The 22403-nt window shown below is 46.5% G+C and overlaps 1 protein-coding gene across 14 annotated transcripts in view; it reads left to right on the top strand.

The window, feature by feature from the left end:
- PAK6 (p21 (RAC1) activated kinase 6) overlaps window positions 1-22403 on the top strand; it is a 42170-nt gene that overhangs the window by 8013 nt on the left and 11754 nt on the right. For 7 of the 14 annotated variants that reach the window (XM_085063486.1, XM_085063482.1, XM_085063484.1 and 4 more), the window contains 5 exons: window positions 7582-7907; window positions 8222-8420; window positions 9031-9095; window positions 17637-17845; window positions 21670-22272. In XM_085063486.1, the coding sequence (XP_084919612.1) occupies window positions 17642-17845; window positions 21670-22272 (807 nt within the window). In that variant the 5' untranslated portion in view covers window positions 7582-7907; window positions 8222-8420; window positions 9031-9095; window positions 17637-17641. Of the gene's footprint in view, window positions 1-7343; window positions 7367-7431; window positions 7461-7581; window positions 7908-8221; window positions 8421-9030; window positions 9114-13810; window positions 14209-17636; window positions 17846-21669; window positions 22273-22403 lie in introns of those variants that run through there. The other 7 variants (XM_085063489.1, XM_085063487.1, XM_085063488.1 and 4 more) reach the window with 7 other exon arrangements.

The following is a 22403-nucleotide window of genomic DNA, read 5'->3' as shown; positions in this document are numbered from 1 at the left end:
ACCTGCGTCAACATTTGAGTCTTCCAAATCTGTGACTTTTCAAGGCACAGAAGGAGCTGAGGGTCTTTACAGCATCGTTGGAGAGCTGTGCTTAGAGGGGGAGAAGAGGGGTGAAAGTCTGTCCTTAATCTGGGCCAGGAACAGAGGAGTTAACACGTAGTGGCCGGAAAGCACTACACAGATCTTAAAATAACCAAGAACAGGATAATTTGGCTTAAAAAACCATCTGGGTCTTGATTCTGTGCTCATTAAAATTCATAGTAGCCTTATGATTGGCTTCTGGAGGAATTAAGCAGGGTGTTACACTTCATAATGAGTACTTTGGGCCTTGGCCAAGAAAGTTCACCATTGCATAAAATAATGCTAGAAATCACCTTCTTTCCTGTAACATCCAGCTTAGAATGAGGATCTTTCTAGCACTTGTGGAAGCCAGTGAAAAAGCTCTGATTTCAAGGGATTTTGGATTGCATCTAAAGAACAGATGTTACAGCTGACTTTGGGAAGAAGTCTCTCTGGGAGAGTCATCTCTGAGCTGGTCGTGCTGTGTCAAGCTGTCCACTTTGGGGACACTCACAGTCTGCAGCCATCACAGTGTGCAGGAAAAGGGGGAAGTCAGATTGCAAACCTGGCGCTGGGATGGAAAAGTTGGGCCACAAAAGTAAAAATGCCTGCTGATGTTTATTTCATTAGAAACACAAATGTATTAACTAATGGCACAAATAGCTTAGAATTTTGTGGCAACCATAAGATGATGTCAGTAGACAAAATGTTCCTGTCTGTGACTGCTGCTGAGAAAACCTGATTTCTGCCTCTTATAGAATACTGTTTGGTGTTAAAGGGAAGAAAATACTAATCCTGCTTGCTCCCAAACCAGAAATTTGTGAAGCTCTTTGGGCTTTTGTGTTGCCTTCCAAGTTCTAGATATGTTCTCCCGAAACACCTCGAAACAGAAGCCTGAGTGACATAAAGCTGAGCCAATAACTAATTTAAGGAACACTTTTATTCCTGTGTCATTCAGAGACATGTTTTTAAAACAGTCTTTTAGAACTTGGGCTCACCTGAATTTTCTGGCTACTCCTAACTTGTGGACTGGTCTGTGGCTGTGCTTAAACTGAGACTGCTGTTTGTTGAAGGAAGGAGATAAATGTATTTTCCAGAAAAATACTCAAGTAAGGGCACAACTGTTACCCAGGCTTTCAGTTTTCATTAAAATTCTGAAAACTAAACATGAAAATAGTAATTTTAAATGTTAACAAGCCTTTTCTTCCCCCGCCCCCAAAGGTCACATGGGGAAATAGTTACGCGGTTTTGTATTGTAATGTATTTCTAAAAGTCATTTATTTGTAGACTTTATTTGGCACCTCAGAGAGCACATGAACAAGAAAAGGGGTTTTTTTGAATTAGCAGTTTGAGGAATGGTGATTAAGTAGAAGATTAACTGAAGTTTTTCAGTTATTTTTACAGTTCTATCCTCAGAATCTCTAAACGTGCAGATTAGGAAACATTACCTCTTATTTACAGCTTAAATGTCTTATGTTGCTCCTTTCTTCTTTAAGTATTATTATTATTCTTCAGAATCTGGAGATTTTCTTTAATCTTTAGGTATACACACACACATTTATGTCTATCAGTGGACTAGCTTCTGGTGTCATGCTGAAGAGGATTCTGGTTGAGTTGTTCCACCATGGTTCCCCTCTCTCAGCAGCCAGCAGGATCTAGACTCCTTCCAAAGGAAGGGCATGTGCTCTGCCAAGTGCCAGCAGGTCCATGTGGTCAGGTAGGCTGTGACTGTGCTCACTTTGGCCTCCTTTAATAGTAGGGTAGGGCTGTGGTATAAAAATGTTCCTACAATACCAGAGACAGCCGGTGTGTTCCAGTCCTCTCTGACATGCATTGCCTGACTGTGTGCATGTTTTGGTTCCTTAATGTGGAATCTGACAGCTTTAGTAGTCGCACAGATGTTTTGGGTAGTTGGAAACTTGTTGTTAATGGAGACAAGTGGTAAGTGGAGCTTTGCAGTTAACTGGGCAAACTGCTGGTTTGCCCACCAGCCTGTGCTGTGCTGAAATTGTGTGTCTCAGAACAACCAGCACCTCCTTCTGTCTTAGGTAGTATTCAGGCCATTAAAAATTCCAGCCTAAATGATGGCTGCAGGAGATTGCTGAGGATGAAGAAAGTAAAAGATTTCTGTAACTACTATCAGGGAAGACAAAAATCACTCTTAGGGGTGGTAGGAACTAACTACTTCCTCTGTCGTAGCAGTTAGAATGCAAGCCGAGGATGCCTCAACTACAATTTTTCTATGCTATATCAATAAATCTCAAAGTGGGGATTATAATAATTTAATCCTTTGCAACCCCCGCTGTGGACTCCAGAGCATTCACAGCTTGTGGAGATAAGGGAAACCAAGGATACACTATTGTGACATGCTGCTCTCAGTGGCAGAACAAGAAGGTCCAGTTCCTGATTGCAGGTCGTGGCTGCTGTGTTGTGGCATGACTTTGTGCGGCTGAACTGCAGGCCAAGCTCCTGTAACAACCAAAGCTTGAAAATAAATAGTAGGAAAAAACCCCAAACCAAACCAGGTTTAACCCTTCAACTGCCTCCTATTTCCAGGGAGAGGAAAGCAAATGCTTGATCCAGCCTCAGCAGCTGGAGGGGCCTGAAATAAATTTTGTTCCCATTGCAATTGTCAGCCCTTACCCTCTTCTCCTCTTTGGATTCTGTTCAAATAGCTGCTCTGCCTCTATCAGCCTTCCCCCCAGAAAGTCACCCACTCACTACCACAGGTCAAAGCCCCCTCCTGCACTCGCCATAGGGAAGCTGCTGCTCGGAGGTGACACCCATTCCCTGGCACGGGATCAGCAGCGCATCTTCCCGATTTTCCTGGGCTGAATGCTTTCGGTGTAAGGCTGAGCTGGCTGCGAGGACAGTTGTTCCCTGCCTCCACAAGGCTGCAAGTGGGATGGGAAGCCTGTGCTGCACGGAGGCACGTGCCTGGATTTTGACAAGCATAAGCTCCAACCCTCAAATTATTCTAAGCTCTTGAGAGTTGGGTTTGAATGTACCCAGAGGTAGAGTGACTAATGGCAGCAAATGGTGTTAGACTTTTGCAGCCGTTATTTCAGCCGCTAGGAATTCGCTGGATTCTGGCTAATACTTCAGCGATAGCTGACTGACCTAGTTATTCAGAACAGAGGCTGCGGTCTCTTTTCCTCTGGTGTCAGTGAGGGATTTCAATCTGCATTTCTATAGTATCCTTAAGGATCGCAGCATGCTTGGAAAAACAACAGATTAAGCCGCCTCTGTTCTGGGGGAGCTGAGCATTGTCAGTTATTTTACCAGCGTGCAGAATGCCTTTCCCAAGGTGACCTGGCAATCTGTAGGCAGTGTTGGCTTTCTGCTGGGATGTCGCCATTGCAGGACTGATCATCCTGACTTTTGTGGGAAGCAGCAGATGCACCTTTTGTAGAGGGTGGCACAGGCTTGTCTGGTGGAGCATGACGTTACTTCTGTTATAACCAAATAAGTCTGTGAATTTTTGCAAGTAAAAGATCTGGAAGAAGTGTGAGGTGGCCATGTTCCAAGCTGTATTGATATTATCTGTAGGGAACATCTACCAAGCCACAGGAATTTAACCAGTAGCAAAACTGCATGTGCTGTGTTCAGGTGATCTTCTTGAGCTTTAACTTCAATTTCTCATCAGAGTGGGAGTTAAAATTTTTCAAATTTGCTGTTTTCTTACTCTCTCTAAGCTTAACCTGTTTTCTTCACTTCACTGGAAGAGTTGTCAGGCACTGGAAGGGGCTACCCAGGGCAGTGGTGGAATCCCCATCCCTGGAGTGTTCAAGGAAGGACTAGATGTGACACTCAGTGCTCTGGTCTGGTTGACAAGGTGGTGATGGGTGAAAGGTTGGACTTGATGATCTTAGAGGTCTTTTCCAACCTTAATGATTCTGTGCTTCTTGCCTCTGGCGTTCTCAGTCTGGCAGGATTTGCAGGTCCTTTTGCTGTTTCCTTGCCGGTCGTGCTTTGCTCCACCACAGGAGTTGTTTGTCCTGGGAGAACCTGGCTGTAACTCACTGCGAGCCTGAAGCAGCACAAATTCCCTTCTTCCATGTGCCCAACTCTGCAGTGTGTTTGGCATAGGGTAAAGAGGGGCTCTGAGCTCCCCACTCCCTGCCAGATAGGAGCATGGGGATGTGTCCTGATCTTCGACAGCACTCAGAGCTCTGGCAGAGGCAACAGACTTGCTCAACCAACCTCCAGTTCTTCAGCTCTGGTGCATTAGTGTTTTGTTTCAAATCGGGAAAAATCTCCCCTAGTTTAGACTGTAAGCCTTGGATAAAAGCACTGGGTGAGCTCACAAAGCTGGAGTGCAAGCAGGGCTTTGTCCTGCTGGCATCTCAGGAGGCTACCTGGATAATGGCAGCAATGCATAGTAAGCAGGAGGATAACCCCAACACTGGAGCTGGACGTCCAGGTAATGCTCTCCTGGAATGTTCTGCCCAACTTTGAATGGGATACCCTTGGGGAAAGGTGGCTAAACAGTAAGCACTTATTTAAAGCGAAACTGCCTCTGGATTTCTCCCTCCTTATCTCCAGTCCTGCCTCATGTCATGTGTTGACTAGGAGACTCCCAGACTTGATTCCTATCTCTCGTGCATCCTCTCGCCAGTTGGTGCTGATGTGTGAATTTGCAACACACCCTTTCTGCTAGTGACCCCACTGTCCCACTCCTTAAGTGTATTCTTTCACTTCCCTGACCAGCTTCTCTAGATTTCCAGAACTATGAAAGAGAAGAGGGAAGGATTCTATGCAGAAGAGCATTTTTGCCTCCTATCAGATCCCTGAGCAGAGAGGAGACTTGATGGAAGGTCTGGTCCTGAACCACAGCCTGGCTTCATGGGTGGAATTGCTGTAGTCCTCACTGGGATTTCCTGAATGTATCCCATTTCCTGTGCCTTGGTGTTAGGCTTTTTCTGGAAGCTTTGTTGAACATGGATCCATTTTCCTTAGCTGTCTGCCCAGTTCCCACAAGCTCTAGACAAGTAGGTAGGTACGTTTCTCCCAGCTGAGGTAGAAGACAGACATTGTATATGGTACAGTTGGCCTGGGTGTCTCTGACCTTTTATTTTTGAAGTTTAAAAGTCCCCAGTGTTGCCTATTGGAATAGGCAAACATTGAATAGTGGGATTTTCATCACAAAATCCTCCTCCAGTGGCAATTAAATGGGATTAAATGAAACCTATTGCAGAAGCAGTGCAGGACGTGAGGTGCTGGAGCTCTCCTGGCACAGTGATGTGGTTGGGCAGGGTGAGGAACAAGGTGAGACGAGCACTTTGGATTTGAAATTTGCTTTGCTTTGTGTCTGGGGAGGGGACATGGAATATGGAATGGCCTTTGCTGGGAAGATAAATCAGGCAGGCTGCGATGCAAACGTTTAGTCAACATACCCTGCAGCACTTGTTGCTGCCAGGAATGGCTGTCCTGGAGACCGACAGGACCTGAGTGAGCAGCACAGAGCAGCCGTGGGAGGAGTGGGGCGTGTATCCCATGTTTATAGAAATCTGCCAGTATAATTATTTATATTGTCTTGTGCAATTCTCTAGGTTAGAAGGGAGCAGTGGGCAGGCAAGGAGCAGTAAAATGTGTAATGAAGGGATAGTTGCTGAAGGGGGAAATTAGAGATGTGTCTCTTCTACTGGGAATTTTTTCTTCAAAGTGTGCAGGACTGCTGGGACCAAACTTGTGAATATATAGACTGTAAAGTGTCCTAATTTTTCATTAAGACTGTAGGCAGCAGAGGTTCACACTGACTCAGAACTACCTTGGTTTCATCTAAGCTTGTGCCTTGACAAGTAAAATCAGGCTCTGCCATTTATAACAAACTCAAGTCTTATTCTAGAAGACCGTGCTAGCAGGTAACTCAGGAAATACAATACTCTGGCAAATGTGGAGCCAGCTCCAAGGCTGAATGACTCCTCATAGACTGCAAGAGCCGTTTGTGTGTGACGCTCCCCACGCCGTGGTTGTGCAGATGACTCCTCGCTGCCTGGCACAGCAGCAAAGCCCAGGTGCACAGATGACAGGGACAGCTTGCCCTCCACACCTACCAGGTTCAAGCTCTGCTTCCTCATCCCTGATCCTCCACCACGCTGCTCTGCCCTGTGAGTTCCAGTGCTTTGGGAAAGAATGCTGTCCGCCTTGTTATTTACTATGATTTGTTACTATTGAAGGGAACTTTGCTTTTTTTTTTTTTTATTACAACTGTATATGGGGCCTGCCCTGTAGGAGAGACAAGCTAATCCCCAGACAGAAAGGAACCTGGCTAACTCTATTTCCTATACCCTAGGGAGGGAACAGGCAGAAAACCTGGATCTCTGTGGCAGGCTGTGGCAGGCAGGGACCTGCAGTGTAATGTAGAAGTGGTGACTGCACGTTTGGGAAGCAGCCTTCCACAACTTAGCTAGCAGGTCTGGAAATGAGGATTAGGAACCTCAGACCATCCGCTCCAATAGGTTCTCTCTGTGAACCTTGGGTCTGTTCCTCCTCCATGATAGTACTGTAGAGCTTGTGAATTCCAGCTAAGCTGAGACTCTGGTGGTTCTACAAAGATACTGCAGCTCTTTTACGTGGGATGAACAGGTAGGGAGGAAAATGGGAATGAGGGGAACATAGCTAAAAAATCACTGGGCTGGCCTATCTCTGCTGGACAAGCCACTCCCAGCAATCATAATGACAGCCTAATGATTATTTGGAGCATGTCACTCGTTTAAGAGTGGTTCAACAAAACCAATGTTAAAAAAATCCCTAAAAAGTCACGGGAGTGGATTTTTGTGGTTTATATCTCTGTTCTTTGCACCTAAAAATATCTGAGGGCTAAGCCAGCATTGTCAGTGGTTTGGAGAGGCCAAGAATCCTCTTTATTCACAGTGGGGCAAGGGCAGCTGATGGGTTTGCTGCTGTGAACTCTGACTGCTCCCGGGCTGTAATCCCCAAAGTGTCCTCTGATGGTGGCCCAGTCACCAATCCCATCCGGCACTGCCAGAGCTGGTGTCCTGCTGACTACAGTGGCTTGTGGAAAGTCTATTTCCAGGAGTCAGTAAACCCCGAGGCACAGGCAGCACAGCAGGATTAGAGGGTGATCCCAGACTCCAGACCTGGCAGCACTGACTCATGGCGAGGACAGGGGGAAAGTAAAAGCGCCAGGTCATGTGCTGCTCATCTGCAATGCAAATAAATGGGGTGAACTCTTCTACAGCAAGCCATAAAGCAAGCAATCAAAGCGTTCCTTCCTGGAATGACAGAGGATTGGTGGCAGGTCCTGAAATCTGCAGCCAGGCGACACAGGCGGAGATGTCGGGTTCGTTAGAAGCTGCAGCAGCTCCTGGCCCCGGGGCTGTGGAGCCGAGAGAGAAGAGCTGACGAGTGGAGCTTTAATAAGTCACAGTGAAGTGGTGTGGTGGAAAAGGGCGGAGGGGAATGGGAGGTGATCTCCCCGAGGTTCTCGCCTGAGACCCGGCGCATCGGGGTGCCCAGGTGTGACTCTGAGCTCTTTCTCTCTCTCATCCCCTCTAGGGACCGAGAAGGGAGACGGTGAGGAGAAGCCGAGATGGTCCCAAGAGGCTCTGCTGTCGGCATCTGTCCTTTTCCGTGGAACAGGAATCTGAGGCTTCTCCACGCTGAGCACTCCTATGTCCCATCTGCTACCACACCCTGAAATCAAACTCGGCAGCTTAGGTGCACCAGGCACTGTACAAACATGTCAGACTTGCCTCCACCCCTTTTTCTTCTCCCACTTTCTCCTGCCGTCTTTCTCTCTCAAGTTTGTCGAAGTGTCAGCGGATTCCGGTGGCGGAGCATTCTCACTTCACCTCTGGTCGCGGAGCAATGAGGAGTCAGGGGTAAGCGCCCTCCCGCAGATTTGGGGATCAACGCTGGCTGCCTTGCTTGCTTGCTTTAAAGCCATAACAGCCGTCCTAATGGCCGCTGTTTTGTGGGATTTGTTCTCTGTGTTTACGGAGGACTGGGTTTGTCAGTTTAAAGTAAGTCTCCACTTCTCGGTGGCTGTGCTGCCTCGGCTTAACCCCTTCTCTTCAGAGCTGAGCCGTGCCACTGCCAAAGATCAGCGTTATGATCACACGCGTGTTGGCAGTGCCAGCCTGGAGTGAAGCCAGAGCGCAATAGTTCGGGGGGTCATACAATTTTTTCTCTCAAGGGATGCTTCTGGAAGGGAAGAAAAACTGGGAGCTGGATTCGTTTGGGAAGGAGTTTGCTTCATCTTTACTCCTATAGCCCAGCAACACAGTCCTCCAATCGGCTTTGCTGCATGACAGTGGGAGAGTTTACCTCCAGACCCTTCTTTCTCCTCTCCCTTGGAATTGTCCACCACCGGCATTGTTGCAGCAGAACTACCAGTAAGACCTTGTGGTTTTCACTTTCCAGGGTCTACGAGGTGGGACAGCGTGTGGGGCTGTGGTGCTGAGGTCTGACGGTTCAGCCAGCTGACACTGGAGGATGGGGAATGTGGAGGGAAAATGCCTTGTTGAATCTTGCATGGTGATGCTCTTAAACCCTTGGGGTGAAGAAGGGGTTAAATTTTACTCTGGATGATGCTTGAGAGAGCAGACAGCACGTCAGGAACATGCATACTCATCGCCTTTACAGGAGACAGAGCAATATCTGCTCTTAAGTATCTTGTATCTGCAAGGACCCTCACCATACCTCCCAGAGAGGTCTAGTTAAACCCCTCCTGTGTGTATTCCCAACCTTCTGGCAGCTTTGCTGGCCAGGATTCTTTCAGAACACCTCCTGAAGCTAGGCTGGAGTACTCGTGTGAGGCTGGGTGTATGAGTGTGTTTTGGCTGGCTGAAAGCTGCCCAATCTCATCCTATTTAAGTTACAATCTACTGTTTTACTGGGCATTTGTAGATAATTATTTTTGTCAGGTAACCAATGCATACAAGCAGGTATTTGCAGTGACAGAAAACAGTCCTGTCTGTTAATATTTGCTTTCTTCTTTGCCAGGACATTAATGCTTTAATGTATTTGGGGACAGAGCACTGAAAACACAGAAGAGAGATTTGTGTCTGGTGAGTGCAAGCTCTCAGGTGAGGCTGGGGGTTGTACAGGGAGTGAGAGACCTTTGCCCAGTCTTTGTCTGCTTTTCTGAGTTCTCTGTTTGGGTACAATCTGAGTCAGCCCCTAACACAGCTGCTGGGGAAGGGAACTTGCTGCCTGGCTCTCTCTCCAGCCCTGTCTCAGGGAAAGGCTCATTCCTGATGGTGTGATGAAGCTTTATATTGATTTTAACATTCTGTGCTGCCTTGGTATGTACATCCTGTGTGTTGTGTGAACAATGGTTCATGAATCTAGGAGCAAAGCTGATCATATAGTGGAAAGAGCTATCAGCAAATAGCTTGCTGGATTAGTAACTGTGCTCCCAGATGGAAAGCCTGCTCCCTGCACAGGGGTTGTTTCTGTCTAGATGGGTGTGAGTATTAATGTGCCTGGGAAGGTCACCCTGGGTCCTTCTGCCAAGGCTTGCAAAAGTGAGAAACTACACTTATTTGGTCATGAAATGGTTTTTATTCCCAATGAGAATGAAATTAATTAAGGGGAATTCTTTAAAGTTTGGCTGTCCTGCCTCCAATCAGGAAAAAAGAGAATTTTTACCTCATTCTCCAATATACCACAGAGAAAAGAGCTAAATATTTCTGTAAATTGCTTTAAACAAAATTGCTTAAAAGAGCTTGGACTAGCTTAGCCCAACTGCAAGTGAAAACACAGCCAGGCTCTGAGCTCTGCATTGCACTTGGGGGTTTTTTGGGTACCCACAGGGGAACCCTGCTGAAGTTCCTTCCCGTTCAGAGCAGCACATGAGCTCTGTACCTGGACAGGACTCAAGTGAGCAGGAGCAGCTGAAGACCAACCAGGAGTTGTGCTGCTCAGCACTGAGGGCTGCAGAGAGCACAGCAAACTCTGACACCTCATCAGGGGGTTCTGGAGTGGCTTCCTTGTCTGTGGCACTAACCCTGCTCCTGCACCAGTCTCACTGACTTTGAGTTATAATGGCATAGGCTTAGTGCAGTGGAGCACAAAATCAGCACTTGGCTGCTATGGGTCTTGTTTTTAAAGAATTCCTCATTATGGTTTCTAAAGTTGCAGGATTTCCATGTGGTTTGAGGACTAATGTGCTGCCATTGGGTCAAGTAGCGATGATAGAGTTGTTCTGAGACTGACCCTCCATTTATCTGGCAGAAGAGAACAGTGGGAATGGAGGGTGCCCATAGACTTATAGTTGAAATCTATTTCCCTCAAAAATGTCTCAAGAAATGACACTTTCCCTAGGGCTCAGCCATTTAACTTTAGTGTTAGTAATTAGATTATTTTGTAATTAATTGATGAACAGAGTGTAGATGTAGCCAATAGCAGTCATTTATCTCATGTTAGGACTGCACCTCAGGTTTTAATGTACAGAGGGCTGTGTGAACACTCACAGTCATGGCAAACAGAGCAGGATAACCGATATTCCCTGGGAGGAGACTTGTCTGTTGTGATTTAAATTTGCATCTCAGTGTTGGCAGCAGTGAGCAGGAAGGCACTGAGAGTCAGGCAGGCTGTGGGGTTTAAGCAACTGTCCCCTCTATGTTTTGGGGCACACTGCCTGGGTTGCAGTTTTCCCATCAGTTATCCTGTGGGGATAACAGAAGCAAACTGCCTTGCAGGCTGCTGACAGGAACTAAATATATTTGTATCTCTCTTTGGGAGAACACGATGAGCATAACTAGGGACTGAGATTGTTTAGTGTTGGCTGGAAGGAAGTTTAACTCTTGCATCTCTAAACTTGGGTGATCTGAAAAATTGCTGGGGTGTCTGTCAGCCCTTTGCTGTGTGCTGCAGTGATCCAGAGCAGTTATCACCAGTGCCTCTGCTGGGACAGATCTGCTTGTGAGAATTCAGCCCTGCTCCCTGAGTGTGTGACTTTTCCTGCATACAGTGAAATCTGTGCTGTGCCCATCTGCAGCATGGAGCTGCAGCTTCCCTCCTGTAACCCTGTGTGCCAGAGGCAGCTGGATGTGTGAGCCATGCAGGAGTGTGGTGAGGTTCCAGCGTGGCTGGCATGGAGCTGCAGGATGTGGCACCCAGTGCTGCAGCCCAGTGCCTTGGCTTCTTCCTCTGCCATGTGACACTGTGTGCCAGATGTGGCCCCTTGGCTTGTCCCAACGTAACCTCTTGTCTGATATGTAAGATGTTGCTATTCATGTGAATTTTTGGAGACAGGGCCTTAAATGGTCTTATTCTAATCTAGATAGTACTTTTAGGCTGATTTTGAATGTATTTGTCACACAAGACAGGGGAGAGTGAAGCCCTGAATCCTTCAAGCCCTGTCTTGAAGCTCTGTGGTGCTTTGGATTAACAGCAAAATACAGCAACTTGTTTTTAACCCTGATGCATCCTTTGTGGCAAAATGATGTCAGTAAATCCGTGTGGAGCAATGTAGCTGCCCTTTGAACAGGGATCAGGGAGGGGTGTAGGTGTGAGGTGTCAGAGGCACAGTGCTGCGTGGTTTGGTATAGCCAGAACAGGACACAAGCCACATGAAGCATGACAAAGGTGAGGGGAAAAGGGCCAGAGCTGTTGTGGCTTCAGTGTCAGCCTGGTGACCTGCAGCACACGTCCTGCTGGCTCTGTGTGCCAAGGACACCATGAGTGAGTCGCCTTCCCTGGTGCTGCAGCAGCGGTTGGTGGCTGTAGCCTCTCACACACTGAGCTCAGCTGGGAGAAGCTGCTCTTGTAATGAAGGCACTGGGCTGCAGCTGAGGTTTGGGAGTGATTTCTGTCTGTGCTGCTGGGTTCTGTCGAGGTGGCTGGACCTACGTGCTGGTGTGCAGATCAAACCTGTGGTCTGAGTGTGTCTTGGCTCCTGCTGGGGCCCTGCACCCAGGTTTTCTTTCCATGGAAGCCAGGGTGTGTTGGGCCTGGGTCTGGCCCTGAAATAAGGTTAAAAAGAAGCCAAGAGACATACCTGGGAGATGTAGATCTGATAATCTAGACATAGCCTGGAAGAAACAGGGCTAGTAGTTCTTTTCTGTCTCATCTGTAAATGAGGATAATAATTCTCTTTCCTCACCTTTCATCTGTTTAGATGAAACCTCCAGAGGGTGGGGCCTGACTTCAGAGACTGGCACAATGGGATGGTGACTTTAGCTGGGATTTCTAGGGGACTGTAAACAATGGAAAACTTTGTTATTTGTCAAGGGATAAAGCCCATTAGCATTTGGGACATGCCTGTGCTGGTTTTGGAAAGTTCAAGAGGTCTTTGCAAGTGCTTTTATGTATGTCCCAGAATGAATTTGGTATGGCACAGCTAAAACACATCTAAAAGTATGTAACCCAGCAGTGTCCCAAACAAGCTGAGCAAATAGGCGTTTACTGGGTTTCAGGTTTTAGGCCTAATATTTTAGCAAGGAAATGGAGCAGGGGAGGGAGAGGCAGCACTGGTGCCTCAGAAGCCTTCAGACCCATTGCTCATTGGAGGCAAGGCAAAAAATGTCAAGCCAGTTGTGCTGTTCTTCTCATGTCTCAGAAATAAACCCACCAATATAACAAATATGTCTCTCCCTAAGCTTATTTTCTAATGTAATATTAATCTGTGCTCTCGTGTGTGTTTGGTCAGGATTTAGAGCATTACATGAGTTTTGCTGTGCTGCTGCTTCGCTCGGACATGCAGCTTTGCCATGGGGGGCTGGCGAGGGAGAAAGGCGTGGAAGGAAAGGACTTGAAATGAGGAAAGGGAGAGCATAGCAAGGAAATAGTCACTCCTCCTTTAGCAGGGAAAAAGGTACTTCAACCAGTATTTCTAAAACTAGAATTGCAGACACATGTGGAAGGTGTCAGGGCTGTGCTCTTAGATCCCGTTTAAGATTTTGGACCGTTTGGCTTTTCTTTCTCCCTTTCACTGACCCTTGTTGCCATTCCTTGCTGTATGAAATCACATTTGGGTTTGTCAGCTCCTCAGGGACCTAACCTGTCATTTCCCTTTGTTTGAAAACAGCTATGATTGTTTATGGCTTGTTATAAATAATAGGAGTGTTGGAAACCTCAGGAAGGCAAACATGAGTATTTTAGAAGGTATGGGATGCAGTGAAATTCCATGTGTGCATATTCACACATACATTTGTGTGAACACATGCATATGACATGCATGGATAATGGCCTAGTTAACCTGTAATCCATTTCAAATGCAGCACATGACAGTGACCTGAGTAGCAGAGTATGGAAATACATTTTTTCTTTTAATTGGCAGGTTCTCTGGGATCTTCATCTTCCTACTGCAAACTCAATCTGCATATTGCAGTTCCTCAGGTCCTGTAGGAAGAGTTCTCTCCCTCTCCTTTTGGAGCTGGCCAGAGCAGTTTGGCAGACCAGCTGTGGGAGGACTTGGAAATGATGGGAATGGCTTTCTTGAGCTCAGGGACCAAGTTATCTGCCGTCCGGGGCCGGAGGAGTGCAGGGAGCTGCGTCCCGATCTGCGATAGCAACGCGCTGAGCTGATGAGCGAGTTCAGCGCTGCAGCAAGGAGGGGGAGGGAGAGCTTATTTTTAACTGGAAACTGCACAAGTGAGACTGAGGTAGCTCTGTGCTGCCGTGCTATCATCAAGTGCGTGTGAGGCTGAGGGAGGGCACGGGCATGGCTCAGCCCGGCGCTGTGCTGGTGGGACGTGTGGCTGGACGTGAGCAGGGTGGAGGCAGGTCGGCTGGAATGGCAGTGCAAGCTGCTGCCTTTGTCTGGGCGTTGGAACAAGCCACTCCTGATAACATTTATCTACTTTTTTTTTTTTTTTTCCCTCGGTGGTGTTGCTTCTCTTCTGTGCCCTCCTCCTCGGGTTGCCTGTCTCCCAGCCATTCCTCTCTTCCTTGCTAACTCCCATTCCCCTTCCATCCTTAATCTTCCCACCCCTTCCTCTCATCTGAGCCTGACCCCTCTCTCTTCTTGCCCCTCCTTCCCAGCTGATCCCTCCCCCTGCTCTGGATCTGCTGGCTGTGGGATTTTTTCTCGTGCTCACTGGCAGATGTGACAGCTTTTGGAACTGTATCATCTAGGAACAGCTATATCTGGAGTTGAAAAACCTAGCGTGGTTTCCCAGGCAGCAGGAATGGATCGCTGAGAGAATTTCAATCTCCGACTGCTTTTGTCTTGTGGTAGTGACTTTTATTATTTATGTTTGTGACATTTCTTACAGTACAGTTGTCAGCACTGAATGAAAGACTAAAGTCAGGTAGATTATTATAAAATCAGTGTCACAGTATTTGTGTTGTTATATTAAAGGGATGCTGTCTACGTTTAAATACAGGTTTGGCTTGATTTACAAAATCTTATATGCATAAAATGTTGTTATGAATTTCTTACTGGCTTAGAAAAGGCCTGGTTTTATGTGTTTTATTTAACAATAAACAGTCTTTAGCTGGGTATTGGAAATACAAGTAAACAGCTCTTGCATGAAAACCACAAAGTGAAAGGAGACTGCTTAAATACAGACCTCCTCAATGAGATGCAAAACCTACCAAGATTATTAGAATTCACTGGATTTCAAATAACTATTTTTAGTGTGTGTATTTCATTTGATCTTAATGCAGTTTACCTTTAAACCACCTGTCTGATCTCTTTATAATCAGGGATTGATGCTGACCATGTAAAGCAAATGCCATTGGATGCCCAGGGGTGTGTTGCATTTGGAGCTGATTACATTTTGTTGTTTTTAAGATGTCTGTTTTAAGCCAATAAGGTAGATGCAGGCCATGCCAACTAGTCACTTAAAACTGACCATGAACTCAGTAGGTGCTCCTTTCTGGGTTTTGGAAGCCTGCTTTTGTCTATGGGACCCAGGTGAAGTCCACATGTTGATTGCCAGGGATAGGGATTTTATGTAAATATACAGATGTAGTGTTGTGTTGATGCTTCTGCAAACTGAGATGATGACATAGAGCCATTGTTCTGGTTGGGGCCAAAATACCACCTGTGTTTTGAAGCACTTCAGCTAGAGTCATTCTTCTTAAGGGGAAATGCCTGATATGTTCAGAAAACCACTGATGCTACAAGTGCTAATGAGTGTGGCATTTGCTACACCCCATTTTACAGGACCCTTTTCCACCTGAAGCACTTGAAAGAGCAAACTTGAAGATACTGGTTGACGTAGTAAGATCCCTGGGATTTCTGTGGCTGGATGAAGGTGGATCAAGGAGCTGTCATAACTGATGTGTAGTCAAGGATTCAGAACTGAACTGCTTGCTGTAATACTACAGAGATACTCCCTTCTTTCCTTGCAGGCTCTGAAGCTCCTCAGCAGCTCCAGCTGTTGGTTTGAGCACTACTAACACCACGAGCTATTAGAGTATCTTTCCTTTCTGGGATTGTCTGTACTTTTTTTTCCCTTGAAGAATTGCCCTCTGACTTTAGTCTTGATTATTAGTTAATAAGCAGCACCTAAGGGGCCTGATAGATGAATCACTGTGTTTGAGGAGCTGCAATACAGACCTGGAGCACAGACACCCTTCCCATAAGCTCTCCATTAAGATGTATTTGGGTTTTCATTGGAGCTTCTTCTAGGCAAAGATTATTCTCACTGCAAAATCTCTTCTGGGCAGAGCAGTTGCTTCCAGCCTCTTTTGTAAGGTTTTTTGGTTTTGTTTTTTTTTAGTTTCCTAAGCTTTTGTTTTCTTTTTCACCTGTGAGCTATCTTTAGCATGCTGTCGCAATGGACAGTGTCAGTGTGTGAAGTTGGTGTTTCACCAAGGATGGATTGCATGACTGGGGGTTAGATGGAGCAAAGGTCCTTCCCTGCCATACAGACACTTCCTACCCCTGTGACTGCAGGATCATGGTAACCAAACCAGGAACCAATGTGTATTGGATTCTCAGGACCCCAGTCTAGCACTAGGAAGCAAAGTCATTGTTCAGCTGGTGGCTGCACTTTGCTCCCTAAACAAGTGTAGAGTGGGATAACCTGGAAAATGTTTGACATAGATTTCACTGTGATGTGCTGATTTTGGAGGCTGGTGTCCTCTAGAAGTGTGGTCATGTCTACATCACAGCGGGTTATCTCTCCATGCGGTCTGTCTCTCTGACCCTTGTAAATATTTATTCAGCACAAATAGTTGGAAGCTGAGGTCCTGTATGGGGGAAGAGTGACTGCTGCAAAGTTGAAGATTAAGTGGCAAAAATCCTCTGCCTGGTGTCAAGGCAGAGATGGCATTCATGGCTGTAAGCAGTGTTAGTGAGAGGCAAATGCTGATGGTGAAGTTGTCTGTGGAAAATTTTTGTTTATTGGTGATGTTAATAGCTTTAAAAAAACCTGTGAAGCTTTTCCCCAAAGCAGTCAATAGAGTCATAGAACAATTCAGGGGAGAAGGGACCTCGAGAGGTGCAGCCCAACCCCCCTGCTCAAGGCAGGGTCAGCTTGGAGGGTCAGGCTGGATTACTCAGGGCTTTGGCTTTGAGAGCAAACCCCTGAGGATGGAGCCTGCCCAGCCTGTCTGGGCAGGCTGCTCCAGTGCTGGACTCTCCTGGTCACGGGAAAGCTTTGCCTTCTATCCTGTTGGGACCACTCCTGTTTTGATTTATGCTTGTCTGTCTCTGATTCCCACCACTCCCCACTGTGAAAAGCCTGGCTCTCCATAGAAAATCTCCTTACCTCTCCCTATCTTCCCTATCTGGTTTTTGTGAAGAGATTGTGTCAATCTGTTGCAGTCCTCCAGCTTTCCCTCCTCTTGACTGCATGCAGAACTCTGATTCTTCCTTTTCCTTCAATATCCTCCTGATTTCAAAAAGGTCCAACCTCTTAGCTTTCTATGTAAGTATCTTTTTTTGGTTATAAATTCTTAATTCAGATTTGGAATGTCTCCTGTGTTTGGGTATATTTCAGTGCTAGGTGCTTCTGGTTTGTTGCACTTGCTCTGGCTGTTCACACAAGCTGTCTCTCTCAGCCCCCAAGGGAAAGGAATCTTAGTTTTTAATTTTAGCTTCTTCAGCTACCTGCTGACAGAGTTTGATTTTCCACCTACCACCTCCTCTCTCCCTCCCGAGCCCTCTGTCTAAGCAAGAAAAACTGAGATCCAGAGTCAGTGTCGAGCAGCTCTTCCTTTGGCAACAGCTCTGCTGTCTTCAAACGGGAGCCAAGTGGATATTACTTACTTGGAGTAAGCAGTGAGAAGACAACCTGAGTCCTTTCCATAGGCACCTTAAATTCCAGGCTTGTGGTAGACTCAATGCTGTCTAACTGGCTGGACTCCAAAGCCATTTAACAGAGGTACAAGCAGGTAGAATATAAATAGGTATCTCTAAATTATTTTTAAAATAGTTTTATCAGGCAATATGAATTTGTAGAAATAAAGGAAGTCATTACAAATCCCATCTCAGCCATGAACCTGTAAGATGGCCTTGGGAAAACCATCTCTCTTCTGGTGCTTGTTTCCTCATCTATAAAAGCAGGTGATCAACCCCTGTTAAAGTGCTTTTCACTGGAGAATGTTCTCAACACAACACACTTAACTCAGAGAATTGATGTGTGATTTTACTGGTTGGGCACTGGAGCCCCAGACAGGCACTGACAGCGTTGCCTTCTCCACTTCAGGCATCATGTTCCGCAAGAAGAAGAAGAAACGCCCGGAGATCTCGGCTCCGCAGAACTTCGAGCACCGTGTCCACACCTCATTTGACCCAAAGGAGGGCAAGTTTGTGGGCCTGCCACCTCAATGGCAGAATATTCTGGACACGCTGAGGCGCCCCAAGCCAGTGGTGGACCCTTCAAGGATCACGAGGATGCAGCTCCAGCCTATGAAGGTAAGGGAGGGAGACTGTTCTTCCCTGTTCTTCAGGGAGTTGCCTCCAGGTTGAGGCACTGTTTCCATTGTCCCATGAGCAGGACTAAGGGTGGTATCTGTCTGGAATTCAGTGGATAGCAGGCTTTGATAGCCCAAGGTGATAGTAACTTCCTCAGGAATAAGGACAGTAGGATCCTGACCTGTTGCTGGCACTGTTGAAATAACCAGCTGGCTGCCTGTCACTGATGGGGACCTGTGAAAGCTCCTGTGGTAGCTGACAGGACCCAGGATGTGTTCAGCTGTTGTACAGGGAAGCCAGGAGGAGAATTCGTGGAGAGACCTGTTTTAGCAGGTTTGTCGTTCTCGTGGGTGAGCAAATTTGGCTGGTAATTAAGTTGCCAGGGAAGCCTGAGTGGGAGAGAGCAGGGTGGCTCTGCATGAGCTGCCTTGCTCTTCATGGACAAGAAGGACAAAACCAGGGTCTGGGCTAAAATGGTTAATAAATCAGAATTTTAATGGAAAGTGGATAAATTAATGGGAGAATGTCCTTCAGTAAGGAAAAGTAAGTGATTCCTGTAGATGGGTAGGTTTAGATGGCTGCTGGCATCTGGAGACTGTGTGAGTGACAGCAGGAACATGCTGTGGGAAAGGCAACTTCGTGGTGACCTCTCAGGAAAGGAAATGAAAGTTGGTGACAGAAATATTGTGCCTGAAGTCTTGCTAGCATGGGGGAGGCTTTTGTTCCCAGTTAAAAAAAAACTTCAGTACCTAAAAACCGAAATGTGCATTGTAAAATAAAAATGTTGCTACTTGGATTTTTGGAGGGATATAAAAAAGAGTTGGCTATCTGAAGAATATATTTAGCTTTTTGTGCACAGGTGCTTAAAACATGAGGACTAAAGGGGACTATATTTGGTATAATGCAAGCTTTAGTACATAATCAAACCTGCAAATGAAATGGCCCATCGGGATCTTTGAGCAGAATGCTGATTTATAAAGGAAAAACATGCTTAGGAGGACCAGGTGGAAAAAAAAAAGGCAGGAGGTATAGCCTGATGTCCTGAATGTGCTTTGAGGTTCCAAATGTAGTAGGGGATAGGAGCACAATCCAGAGAAGAGATAAAATGTGTAATAGGAGACCAACTTGGTTAGATCAGGAGCTCTTTAATGAGCTTAAACTGCAGGAGGATTGCTCAGAAGGGTGGAAACTAGGTCAAGTTATAAAGGGCAAGGAGAAAAGAAATTCATGCAGGAGCAAAACTGGAAGGCCAAGGCACAAAAAGAGATGTTATTCTCAAAGAACATAAAGGGCACTAAGGAGACATCATAAATGCACTGAGGAGGAGGATGAAGGAAAAAATTTGTTCACTGCTGATTTTGGAATGAAGTTAACAGATGACACTGAGAATTCCAATGTGCTTAATGATTTTTCTCTGGTCTTTATTGTGTGATCAGTGGGCTGACAATTAGCACAAGTGTGAAGGGATGAGACTGCAGGCCAGAATAAGAACAGAACATGAACAGAAATGAGATTTAGCTAAGAAGTTGCACATTTTCAAGTCAGCTGGGCCTAATGAAATCCAACGAATTGCAGATCAGTCAGAATAATTTCTATTCCCAGAAAGAGACTGGAACAAATAAGCAAGTAATCTATTTGCAGCCACTTCCAAGGAGATAGCAGGGTAATAGCCAGTGTGGATTTATCAAGAAAAGAATCACGTCAAGCAACCCAATTTGCATCAATCACAGGCTAGGGGGCTTTGGGTCAGGGAGAAGTGATAACACTCCCCTGTATCTTGACTTCAGTGAGGCTCTGGACACTGCACTGATGGCATTTCCAGAGCAAACCATGTTTCCTCAAGTATTAGGCAACGGGTACTCAAAAAATAGTGGGATGCATCACTGTTGGAACAGAAATGTGTGTAAAGAGATTTCCAGGAGTTTGCCCTGAGCCTAATGCTGGTCAGGACTTTCATGTCTGCCTTTTTAAACCTGAGGATGGTAAAAACTGAAAGGAGGTGCAAATCTGTAGGAGAACAAGGACAGAATACCCAACAGGCTTTAAAAACTAAAGAAAGGTCTTAAACTAACACTGTTTTCCCCAGCAATTCCAAGTGCAAACACTCTCTTAGACTGTGTAACAAAGCTGGCTGGTAAACTCCATTTGAATTAATTCCTGTTCAATGATACTAGTCAATTAGATTTTTTTTTTTCCTTTTGAAGTGCTAGTTGGCCAAGCCCTCACATATAGTCCTGGATTCAACTATCAGAGTAGTTCCTGGTTTTGTGTGTAGCTTATAAAAAGGTGCTTTTCTTGTTTTAATTATAATTTCTCAGCTTTGGACAGTAAGGCAAGATCTATGTAAGAGCACTCCATACACATTTGGCTCAAATTTTGATGTTTCCAATCTGATGCAGTCCTTAAACAGAGCAGGAAAGCAAGATTAACTCCTATCTTCCCTGTCTGCTTGGGCTAGGTCTGACTTGGTGGGAGTGATCTGAGTCTAATCCTAGGCAATTTTAGCTAGAAGGTGAGGAGAGTACTGAGTGGATTTTCTGGAGAGGCCATAGCACGTTGTTGGAGACTTCTTATTCTGAGAACACACATGTCTTTCTGGAATGACTTCTGTCCACTTTGGACAAAAGGTTGGTGTCCCCAGCACGTTCTGTGATGACAGCTGGGCTGTGGAGGAAGGAGTGGGTGTGTGTGGTGAGGGAGTAGGAGTGAAGACCAGAATTTCCAGCTGCAGCTGGTGTGTGTGTGCCATGGAATGAGTGGAGTTGTCCTTTCTGCACCTTGTTGAACAAAAATCTTCTGTTCTGCCTTTCATTCTCAGACGCTGAGCAAACCAGGTGCTCGTTTGTGCACTGTGGTGGCATTCTGTTGAAATTACTGGAGCTACTGTGTTGCACCAGCTAAGTATTAGTCTCAGTGTAATTAATTCAGCATGTTTAGAAGATCCCTGGAGCTCAGTTAGCAAACAGGAGATTGCTGTCACTCCAGGGAAGGACTTTCCTCAGGCAGAGATTCATGAAAGTGTAGGAGTGATCCTGTGCTGTGAATTTCTGTGGAGAAATGAAACATTTTTGTTTGCAGCACTAGAAAAGCTTCTGTAAGCTTTTCAGTTCCAGAAAAAACAAGGTAGAACACTACATAATATACCAACAGCTTCAAGTGTCCTACTTGTACAGAGCTGGTGCCTGTTTGGATGGAAGCCTTGTTCTTCAGCGTTTGCTTACAAGGCAGTTGTGAGCTGCTGTGACCCTTTGTTCATAATTTTTAATTATAATAGCTTGGCAGAGCAGGGAGGCAGAGTTGGAACAGCATAGTCTGCACTGGTCAGGATTGAGATGTATTAGCAGAAATTGTGGAGAAGCAGACTGAGAGAGGCTGATTACAATGCTATTGAGAGTGCTTCAGGGGAGAGATGAACCTTGTGTTAGCACAGCAAAGGTGAGTTTTGCAAGTGGAGCTTGCAGCATGCTGGAACTTCTGAGAACTAATATTTCAGGAGCTTGGTGAGTGCACAAGTGATGTAGTGTAACACAATTTCAGCCCAAGAAAGCCAGGAGTGTTGCAATATCCCAGTTTTGCTCTAATATTGTCTTTTAGAATGTGAGCACACCAGCAGAATTGACTGTTCTGGCTGAGCAGGATGTAACCCAAGAACTCAATTTTTTCCCTCAGTAAAGGGCAATGAAACAAAAGACAAAAATTTGTAATTTTTCCTGAATTTCTTGAGTTGTCTTTGTCTATATGTACAAAATCTAACCTTTGGCAAGATAAACCGAGCCTCGATTCGTACAGCTCTGACTGGTTTCTCGCCTCCCCTGTGTTCCCAGACCGTGGTGCGGGGCAGCACCGTGGAGGTGGAAGGCTACATCTCTGGGTTGCTCAACGACATCCAGAAGCTTTCTGCCATCAGCTCGAACACTCTGAGGGGCAGGAGCCCCACCAGCAGGAGGAGAGCGCAGTCCCTCGGGCTCCTGGGAGACGAGAGACCCCCGGACATGTATCTTCAGAGTCCTGAAGGAGACTGGGCAGACAAGTACGGGAACTACCTCAACTGCAATGGGGGGTCCAAGGTGGCCCGGAGGCAGACCATGTGGCCGGATTACAAGCCCCGCCTGGAAGGGCAGTGTCATCCCAACGGGATGGTGACAAAAGCCCAGTCCCTGGGGCCGTCGGAGTTCCAGGGTGCCGATGGCAGCTGCCCGCAGCGCGCCGCTGGGCTGCAGCACATGCCCGCCGCGCCGGGCGACAGCGACGTGGCCGTGAGCAGCCCGGAGGAGGGCTGGCTGCAGCGACAGCACAACTCCAGGCCCTCGGGGGAGGGCAGCCCCACCTCCAAATCGCGGGAGAACAGCCTGAAGAGGAGGCTCCTGCGCAGCGTGTTCCCCTCGTCCAGCGCCTCCAGCAAGCCGGGCGCTCCCCTGCCGATCAAGGTGAGAGTTACTCGCTGGAGTGTCGAATTTAGAGTTCCAGAGGTGACAGATGCAGCCAGCTTAATTGCAAACATCGGGCAACCATCTGTTCTTGTTATGATTGATGTTGGAGTCGAAACAGTCCTGGGCAG

Source organism: Lichenostomus cassidix, chromosome 5, assembly GCF_008360975.1.
Source record: "Lichenostomus cassidix isolate B80296 chromosome 5, HeHo_3.0, whole genome shotgun sequence".
Taxonomy (NCBI): domain Eukaryota; kingdom Metazoa; phylum Chordata; class Aves; order Passeriformes; family Meliphagidae; genus Lichenostomus; species Lichenostomus cassidix.
This window is presented reverse-complemented; position numbering and strand designations above follow the sequence as displayed.